The sequence below is a fragment of the Miscanthus floridulus genome, chromosome 4, assembly GCF_019320115.1.
Source record: "Miscanthus floridulus cultivar M001 chromosome 4, ASM1932011v1, whole genome shotgun sequence".
Lineage (NCBI taxonomy): Eukaryota > Viridiplantae > Streptophyta > Magnoliopsida > Poales > Poaceae > Miscanthus > Miscanthus floridulus.
Genome location: NC_089583.1, coordinates 100,048,359 through 100,058,798, shown reverse-complemented (window position 1 = coordinate 100,058,798; position 10,440 = coordinate 100,048,359). Strand labels below are relative to the sequence as shown.

The 10,440-nt window shown below is 41.8% G+C and overlaps 1 protein-coding gene across 2 annotated transcripts; it reads left to right on the top strand.

The window, feature by feature from the left end:
- Positions 1–4,822: 4,822 nt before the first annotated feature.
- On the top strand, positions 4,823–9,125 carry LOC136550137 (tetratricopeptide repeat domain-containing protein PYG7, chloroplastic). 2 transcript variants are annotated; one of them, XM_066541622.1, is made up of 5 exons: positions 4,823–5,231; positions 5,698–5,752; positions 6,446–6,735; positions 8,029–8,175; positions 8,652–9,125. In XM_066541622.1, the coding sequence occupies exons 3-5, from the start codon at positions 6,529–6,531 to the stop codon at positions 8,931–8,933; spliced, it is 636 nt and encodes a 211-aa protein (XP_066397719.1). In that variant the 5' UTR covers positions 4,823–5,231; positions 5,698–5,752; positions 6,446–6,528; the 3' UTR covers positions 8,934–9,125. The 2 variants fall into 2 exon arrangements, with proteins under 2 accessions (XP_066397719.1, XP_066397718.1); XM_066541621.1 differs by having other exon boundaries at positions 4,891–5,231; positions 5,702–5,752.
- The last annotated feature ends 1,315 nt before the right edge of the window (positions 9,126–10,440 follow it).

The following is a 10,440-nucleotide window of genomic DNA, read 5'->3' as shown; positions in this document are numbered from 1 at the left end:
CTGTGGCGTTGACGTGTAACAATGTTATCTCAATTCATGTTTAACGGCTGGTGTATTCATAGTAATTTTGGAATGTTTGTGCATTGATTGAATAGTATTCTGTGAGAAGAGAATAAGGAGTTGGAACAAGCTGGGAGTTATTCAGCAGTACGCTGTGATCTATTAGGTTTTTGGGAAATAAGCCACATTAAGTTAAGTGTGGCTGCACCTTATAGATTATTACGCATTAACTTGTTCACCCTGTAAAACTTTAATGCTCATAGGGCTTTTATGACCATAATCTCTAAAAAGGAGGCAATTTAATCAAAGGGTTTCAGCTAACACTGACTAATACTACTTGGTATAGGTAACAAGTATCTTATTAGTTAGGCAACCCAGCTATAGCAAATTGTCCGAAATACTCTTCCGTCATCCAACCTTGTTCCAACCCTTATTAGCTGTAGGTACTGGCACATTGCTGGCCCTAATTTGGTCTAGAGATGGCAAGGGGGATTTGATCCCCGATTTCCAGTGGGAATTTACATATTAGGGGATAGGGATAGTGCCAATTTAGCCCCCGTGAGGTTTGAAATGGGGAGAAGAATAGTCCCCGATAGATTTCGTGTCTCGTGCTCTCGTTCTGATGGCTTTTTTTTGTGTGTGACTTAACTCTCATTCTGATGGGGCTATGCAATCTGTCGATGTTGTAATTATATTTATAAGTGAAATCTTTGTACCAATCTATTATTTCATATTTCATAAATCTGTAGTGTACTAGATATATGAAGATCTATCAATAATTTTTTTATGATGAGTTGATGACCATGTTGATTTGTTGGTCGTTGATATATCGCTGATTTTGTGAGAAATTTATGCGGGGACGGAAATCCTCATGGAGATTAATTCCAGCGACACTAATCCGCGAACGTTCATTGGAATCGAATCAAGCGAACAAAATTTAGACAGCCGCTGCTTCCTTTTTGGGAAAAAAAAATCTACCGCTTTTCTATATTTGGTTGGTGCTGCGCGTGCTCATTCTGTTTTTGCACGCTCCGCTGCGCTGCGCACGCGTGGGATCAACGAATTAACGATCCAGCGTATGTCGGGTATTGCCACAACGTTCTCTTCTCCGCTACGGAGAATTTATCTTGTCCTCGTCCCCGTTAACTGTCTCAGGTATAGATTCTTGCCTGTCCCCGTACTCGTCGGACATCGATCGGGTAACAGATAAACAAGGACACTTGGGGTCGCAGCTTTGCAATCGGAGACGTTTCTTCTTTACCCAGTATAAGTATCGGAGTCTCGGAGATGTCGAGGAGAAGGAGCAAGGTTGCGAGGAGGACGAGCAAAGATGGCAGAGAGACTGAACTGAGGAAGCGAGGGGCACGAGCGCTCAGTGATGACAGGCAGTGCTTGTGCTGCTGGCGGAGATGGTGAGAAAAAATTAACTAGTGTTCCTAGAACACACAAACTATATATATGATTGTTCAAGTTTAGGACCAAAATAACTATGTTGAGCTTCTTTGCGCCTAATACTCGCATTGCAGCTCAAATAGTCGAGTTCCCTAACGGATAACGGGGACGGGTAAACAGGGAATATTCTCGTACCCGCTATACCGGTCGGGGATGGATTCTTGCTCATTTAGATGCCCACGGGTAAAGATATGATCATATCCCCATCCCCTAATGGATCAAATACCCATCGGGTATCGGATATCGGGGCCTGTTGCCATCTTTAGAATCCAGCGTCCCAGCAACTTTCTTTTTTTTGTAAAAAAAAATTATTTCCGCAACTTTTATTTTTTGGAAAGTTACAAAGCTATATTCACAACGTATAACTTGTGGAATAAATTTCAATGAATAACTTATATGCATGACTTTTAACATAGATCTTCAACGTAACTTAGTACGTGACAAAGTTATACTCACAACTTTTATGTATAACTTGTGAAACAAATTTCAACGTATAACTTATACACATGACTTTAACATATGTCTTCAACGTAACTTACTATGTGACAAAATTATGCACATAACTTTTATGTATAATATTTTATAGAACAAACTTATCAACATAATTTCTGAGAAAGGTACAAAAATTATACCCAAAACTTTTACGTATAACTTGTTTGTATAACTTAGATATATAACTTGATAAATGACTTAAATGAAAAGTTGTACGTATAAGTTATATTTAAGAATTTAGATGTACAAATTAATATAATAACATATTAGTAGAAATATGAAAACTACGTACGAAAATAACTATGTAGTATAACTTATAAGTTAGATGAATAAATTTATATGTACAAATCAACATTGATAACCTTATATTATAATAATAACTTATTTGTATAACATAGATATATAACTTGTTGACTGACTTAGATATAAAGTTGGATCTATAAATTATATATAAGAACTTAGATGTATAAATTAATATCATAGTATATTAAAAGAAATATGAAACTATAAAAAAGACAAAACATGATGCACTAATTTATATTATTCGTCTACAACTAGATATGGATAATATATAATCATGTAAAATAGATAGATTAATGTATAAAAAATAAAAAGATAAATAAAAAGGGAGAAAATAAAAAAAGAGAAAGATGGATGCACCGTGTAATAGAAAAGCAACGAGCACGTGCGTGTTTCTGGCTCGGAACCGTGTAACAGAATGCAACGAGCAACATATGGTGGAGAGTCTCTCGATCATTCGCTCGATCCAAACAGTCTGTTCGGTTAGCTGGTTTATATCATTGCTGGTTCGTAAAGAAGTACTAGTTGGCTGGTTTATGTATAAGAAAAAATATCAGTTCGGACTAGAAAATTTACGATCGTTTACGATAAGCCACAGCCAAACGAACAGGCTGAAAATCGGTAAATGACCGTGGGAATGGATTTGGGGATTAATTCTCATCAGAGATGGGGATGAGAAAGAAATGATCCTAGATGATATTCGTGGGGATAGAGATGGAGAAAATTCTCGCCCCCGAGGATGGGGATAGAAATCTAACCTGCAAGCTGCAACGACGAAAAGAGAGAAAGAGAGACTGAGAGAGTGGAGGGACATTATGGGCAATCAATCAATTTTGGCCACATGTTATCTAATGGATTGAAACAAACTTGAGCTAATAGTCACTCTCTCGGTCTTAAAAAATAACATCTTTAACAAGTCAATTAATTTTATGTTTAACTAAATATATAAAACTATTATTATTTAGGATACTTAATAAGTGTCTAATAGTAAAATATAATATTATAATAAAATTATTTGGAGTTACAAATTATATTTTATAAACTCAGGATTGATATTCTTTATAGACAGTATATTAGTCTGCTAACTATAAAAGACAGTCAAGTACAGAAAGGAAAGGTCTGAGGAGAAGGCTCTTTGTTAGGTAGCGTTTGGTTGGGCAAGATGAGTGGAACGACGATCCCTATCTCTATGTGTATTGGGACGGGGACAAGCCCATTTTCTGTTGAGAGAATTTCTTTATGTGACACACAGACAATATGGACCTGTTCCTTTTTTGGCCCTCAAAAAATTTCCGTTCCCTATTTGACATCGAGTTCAACTTTCGTTCCTTATACGACACTTCGTTGGGTTTGACATCCGTGAACCGTTAACTGCCACGTGAAAAGACGATTTTGCCCTTGTGGGCCCCACCACCCTCCTCTCCTCCCTTTCTTCCCCACGTACGGTCATGGCCGCGCCGCTCCCCGCCCTCGACGAGCTCGCCCCGGCCATGGCCGCGACGACCCTCAACGAGTTTTCCCCGGCCATAGCCGCGACGGCCCTCGACGTGCTCGCCCTGGCCCGCCGCACCGAGCTCACGACGGCCGCGCGCTGTCCTCCCCGAGGTCGCGCCCTCCCTCCCGACCTCGCGCTCCGTCCCGCCATGGCAGCATGGGAGCTTGGACCGCCACGCCGCGATCTGGTGGAGCCGGCGCGCCGCCCTCGGCCAGCCCCGCGCCTGCCACCGGCGCGCGAGAGCTCCCCGCGCGAGCTCCTCGCGAGATTTTCCCCGGCCATAGCCGCGACGGCCCCGACGTGCTCGCCCCGGCCCGCCGCACCGAGCTCGCGACGGCCGCGCGCTGTCCTCCCCGAGGTTTGCGCCCTCCCTCCCGACCTCGCGCTCCGTCCCGCCATGGCAGCGTGGGAGCTCGGACCGCCGCGCCGCACTGCGACCTGGTGGAGCCGGCGCGCCGCCCTCGGCCAGCCCCGCGCCTGCCACCGGCGCGCGAGAGCTCCTCGCGAGAGGGAGCCATGGCTGCACCAGCCACGCGAGCTCCGGCCGCGCCCGCATCCCGCGCCGCGAGAGCCCATCCTGAACCGCGCCATGGCCGGTGCCGAACTTCGCTGAGCCCTCCCTCCATGGGCGCCGACCTCCGTGAGTCCTCCCGCATGACTCGTGACCTCAGACGGCTCTTAGCCAGCGGCGCCCCCTCCCCTGTCAGACCAACAAGCTGCGGCCCTCCCTGCCTCCTCCATCGCGAGCACGCCGCCACACCCTGACATCCTCCATCACGAGCGGCACTGCCATCCCTTGCCTCCCGCCAGAAAGGGAAGAGAGGAGGGAGGGTGGTGGGGCCCACAGGGGCAAAATCGTCTTTTCCGTGTGAGTTAACGGTTCACGATGTTAACCAACGGAGAGTAGTATAAGGAACGAAATTGAACTCGGTGTCAAATATGGAACGTTTTTTTGAGGGCCAAAAAAAAAAAAAAAAGGAAGTAATAAGGAATTCTCTCTTTCTGTTGGTGGACGAGATCTGACCCGTTTTCTGTTTCGTCCGAGGTGGGGTCCCATTTGTCATTTTTTTTTTCCTTTTTCATCCCTTGGCCCTTATCCCTTTCCCCGTCCCCAACCGGCCACGCGCGCCCGCGTCTCTACGCCGTGGTGCTCGGCCGCGCGTCGCACCAAGCCTCCACCGCCGGCGAGCCCGGCCGCGCCCTGCCCCGCGCGTCTTCCGCCGTATCTGCACGGCAGCAAGCCAAGCCTAACATCTCCTCTAGCTGCTCCAGCAGCTCCTCCAGTTCTCCACCTCCATGGCGTGCCTGCTCCTCTTCCCATCCCAAGCGTGCGTCGATCCTGGCCACCGCCTCCTCATCCACCCGTCGGTCTCCAGGACCCGTGCTGTCCGGTCGAGGCCTCCTCCCGCCGAGCCACGCCGCGCCGGAGTCGTCTCTCCTCCCGGCCGTTGCCCACCGCCCCTTTACTGGACCCACCACCCATTTCTTCCTTGTAAGTTGCCCTACATATCTGGCTATCTTCTGAGAACTAGCGCCTGAGTCTACAAGCGGGCTATATATATCCCCTGCTGCTTTTCTTAATTTTTAACCAATTACTTCCTTTGTCCACGAGAGAATGCAACTATTGAGTGCGTGCCAGTAAAAGTAGAAACAGTAAATAATATTCATATTTATGGCTCCAAATTAATTTATTATGAAAATACATTTCATATTTAATCTAATAGTATTTATTCGATATCATAAGTATTGATACTTTTTTATTTATAATTGGTCAAACTCAAGACACTGTAACGTGGCACTGTACTAGAATTGTATTTTTTTCTGGACAGAGAGAGTAGTAATTAAGTAATGGTGCTATGTGTTATTATTTCCTTTCTTCGTTCATTAACAACAAGTCTAGAAGTACCATTATCTCACCACTTTTTACTTATTTTGGATTCTCTTCGTTTGTTGCTAAGGAAGGCAGATCATCAAAGAGAGTAGGGGTCGTTTTTGCTGCAGAAAATGCACAAGGTCAGTCATTTCATATCAAAATGTTCGTGCTCCTAATGAAATTTCTTCCTATAAAGGCACACATGACACATTAGGCTTATCATGACAGGCATATTAGACTTTTTTAATTAAAATTATTCATGTTTTACACTTTTACTCTTCTGTAAAAGTGTGCAAATAAGGTGTAGCAATGTCGTCGTCTATTCTATTCCTTGTCCTGTTCGTAGTGGCTACCTGTTTAACAGCATATTCACCAAAATGTCACCTTTTTCAACCTGGCCCGTGCAGGCTACTTTGTTTTTTGTAAACCTTTCTATCTTCCTTAATGAAAGGCAGTGCTCCTGTCATGTTGCCTCAAAGAAAAACAAAAGTTATAATTACTGCCTGTCAACAAATATCTCTGGTAAACAGAGAAAAATAACAAAAGACACATGTAACCGATATGACACCTCCATTTAATGAATATACGATGTTCTGGGTAGCATAAATGGTCTCCCTTCGCGGTTGCTAATCTACCTAAGCTAAAATGCCAGCTGCTGTAAATGCAATTTACCATGTATCATACACTTCTTTTTTGAAACATGCCATCTTTTGTAGTTCAAATGAATGGAAACGAGAGAGTTGTTATATACTATAGTAGTATTTCAAGTGAGGAATCACTTTTGTACAATTGTTTCCCTGATATATGATGTATGAATTGTCTTTACATACCAGAAATTTCTTCTCAACCTCCTGGCAAGGATGAAAGGAGAGGTGGGAATTTGCTTCTGCAATTCGTTGCACTCCCATGTTGCACTATGGCGTGGTTGAGCACTGCTCAATTAGCACACTCTAGTGTCGGAGGAAAGCTAAATATGGTTTATGAGGTAGGGGAGCTGTTTGAACTGGGAATTCAGCTGTCGTATCTGCTCATACTTCTTGGTCTGCTTGGAGCTGGTACATTTTTTGTTATCCGTCAGGTTCTCGTTCGTAGGGAGCTTGATCTTTCTGCCAAAGAGTTGCAAGTAAGCCACTTGAACTTTTGTTTATGGTTAGATTACAAGAGACCAATCTTATATTCAAAATGCTACTAAATTGACTGTGATTCTGAAGTGTAAAAAATTTGTTTAATGTACATACTGAATACTGTATAAACTAGTGAGAACATCAATTGGGACATAATATCATCCTTTTGTCCTGTACCATAGAGTTCTTTTTCTGTGGTAAACCTTAATACTCCATCCTCACTTTTTGTTTGGTGTATTCATAGGTATGGAGTACTTAGGCAGGAGGGATGAGACATAGATGAAAGGAACTGTAGTACTTCAGATATGAACATTATAAGGACAATTTTTTTTTTTGCGAACATACAAGGACAAAAATTGTATGATTTATAAAATAGAATAGAACGATTCCCCCAAACCATGTCGAATTAAGTTTCATAGTTATTGAGTACCTAGGCAGGAGGGATGAGACATAGATGAAAGGAACTGCAGTACTTTAGATATTAACATTATACAACAACAACAACAACAACAACAACAACAACAAAGCCTTTAAGTCCCAAACAAGTTGGGGTAGGCTAGAGTTGAAACCCAGCAGAAGCAATCAAGGTTCAGGCACGTGAATAGCTGTTTTCCAAGCACTCCTATCTAAGGCTAAGTCTTTGGGTATATTCCATCCTTTTAAGTCTTCTTTTATTGCCTCTACCCAAGTCAACTTCGGTCTTCCTCTGCCTCTCTTCACGTTACTATCCTGGCTTAGGATTCCACTACGCACCGGTGCCTCTGGAGATCTCCGTTGGACATGTCCAATACATCTCAACCGGTGTTGGACAAGCTTTTCTTCAATTGGTGCCATAATATCATCCTTTATAAGGACAAAAAATGTATGACTTATAAAATAGAGTAGAAGGCTGTAGAACTATTCCCCAAAACCATGTCGAATTAAGTTTCTTCCAAAAATTTCCCTGCCCCCCCCCCCCCCCCCCCCCCCCCCGGCGCCTGCGCTCACCCCCCAGCTTGAACCCTGGTGCCCAGGTGCTCACAGGTTGTGTGAATACCTCCCTGAAGGGTAGCTCTCTTAAGACGAATTAAAGTTATGTCACAGGTCAGGTTTTGCAACTTCTAGTTTATTGTCTGAGCAAGCAGTTAGTTGCCTTGTATTGTCGTGTCATACTAACGAACGTCGGGTACTCGTTCTGGCAGAAGTGTTTGTAGTGATGATCCTCACATCACAATCGGATTTGTTTACCAATTTCCAATGTTGATCTGTAATTTTCATTATTTGCTAATTGCTAAAGCCCACAAATCTACTAGGAACAAGTGAGAAGTGGTGATGCAACTGCTACTGAGTATTTTGAGCTTGGAGCAGTCATGCTACGGAGAAAATTTTATCCAGCTGCTATCAAATATCTGCAGCAAGCAATTGACAAATGGGACAGAGACGAGCAAGATCTTGCACAGGTTAGTTATCATCAACTGTTTGATAATATTTTGGAGTCTAGCCAACGACTTTTTTTTTGTTGAGTTAATCACTATAAGCTGTAGAATCACCTTCTTATGGCACCGCAGAAGAACCAATGCTCTGTGGTAGCGAATTTATTTTCATGTTACTCATTTAAAAGGATAATCTAGGATATCTTCAATAATATATACAGGCAGATACTGCTATGGAAACACATGTGTGCTATGATCAAAGACAAATGTATTAGTACAATAGTGTTTAGGAAGTACACTAAATAATTATTTATACAGAATATGCAGCTCTTTTAGACTCAGATCGACAATGTTGAAATCAGTGTATATCCTGACGTTGTAATCTGAGTTGAATTTACCTTGTACATAATTTGTGCTTTATGAATTCAAAACGGTAAAATCATGTCCACGAGATATCTCATTGCACGAGATCTTTCTCAAGACACTGTTGCTTTGTTTGTCAGGTCTACAATGCCCTGGGGGTCAGCTACAAGCGAGACAACAAACTTGACAAGGCAATTCAGCAGTTTCAGAAGGCCGTGGAGCTCCAGCCAGGCTATGTGACAGCTTGGAACAACCTGGGTGACGCATATGAGCAGAAGAAGGACCTGAAATTGGCCCTCAAGGCCTTTGAGGAGGTCCTACTCTTTGATCCCAACAACAAGGTTGCAAGGCCACGCGTGGATGACCTCAGGCCGCGTGTAAGCATGTACAAGGGCGTGCCTGTAAAATCCGAAAAGCGATAGCTATTCCTTTTTGGGGGTAAATCATGCGTCTGTCTAGTCCCCGTGCAGAATAGCAGTTGTTCATTTTTTGAACGGTAGCATTTGTAAACATGATGAGCTTTGTAGTAGCATTGGAAAGGTCCCTGAAAAAAGGCGGATGTAATACGATTGTCTTGATGGAGCAAAAATTGGAGAATTTGTTGTAGGAGCCAATGTGCTCGTCTGCTGTGAGATGGAGGGAGGTTAACCGCTAAACGCTGGTGACAGAGAGAGATTGCAGATTATGGTCTTACAAAAAGGCTAGGATGGTGGCAGTGGTTTCGCGAGGTATCCGCCGGGGTATATTTCATTATTTCTCTTTTTGTTTTCCATTCATTCATGCTCCTCTTATCACAAATTATCGTCCTGGTTCTTGGACACTACTTAAGCAGTATTTTTCAGCGAAGGAACAATGTTTATCTCTACAAAAAAAAAAAAAATCAACATCTACAGCATCAGCCAAATTTCATCACGAACAGGGCCAATAAGTGACACTTTGGGGTGGTTTAAGGCCAACCATTTCAAACTGGGATGCGGTCAAATTGGTTGTATCAGCTGGGCCAGACTAGACGAATGCAGTGTAGGGTCCACGCATGTCTTCTCTTTTGCATCCACTCATGGAGGCAACCAAATATCTTCCTAATTTTAGGATTAAGTCTATTTTCAGCCTATAACTTTTGCCTTTGTCTAATTTTGACTCCCTAACTATAAAACCGTCAAACTTTGGCAACTCAACTATTATAAACCGTTTAATTTTGACACCAAAGCCATCTTAAAACCACTCAAAATCGTCTCGGAGCAAAATTGAACAATTTTGATAGTTGAGGTGCTCAAGTTAGACAGGCAAGAGTTGAGGGGATAAAATAGACTTAATCAAGTACTTTAGTTTTTTAAGATATTTTTGAAAAAAATACATATTTAAATTTACTTATTGATAAATATTTATATGTATTAAAATATTTATCTATACTTTTTTGGTTTTTTATATATTGATTTTTTTGTTCTAAATACAAATCCAATTCATTTCAAATGTAATCTATATGTTTGAATTTCTCATAGTTTGAAATTCAATTTTTTTGAAAATTGTTCGAACTAACTTGGATGAAGAAATGATAATTCTGAAACTTCTTTTTATAATAAAAATCTAATGAAAAAGGGTACATAAATATTTTAATACATATAAATATTTATCAATGAGTAAATTTAATATTTAATTTTTTTCATAAATATCGAAAAAACTAAAGTACTTGATTAAGTCTATTTTGGTCCCTCAATTTTTTTTTTACCTTTGTCTAACTTTAGCTCCCCGACTATCAAGACCATTCAATTGACGCCGAGACGGTTTTAAGTGGTTTTGACATGGCTCCAGGGTCAAATTCAAACAGTTAGACGGCTTTATAGTTAGGAGTTAAAATTAGACAAAGCTAAGAATTGAGTGGCCAAAAATAAACTTAATTCTATTTTTATGCATTCGTCCATGAAACCTCAC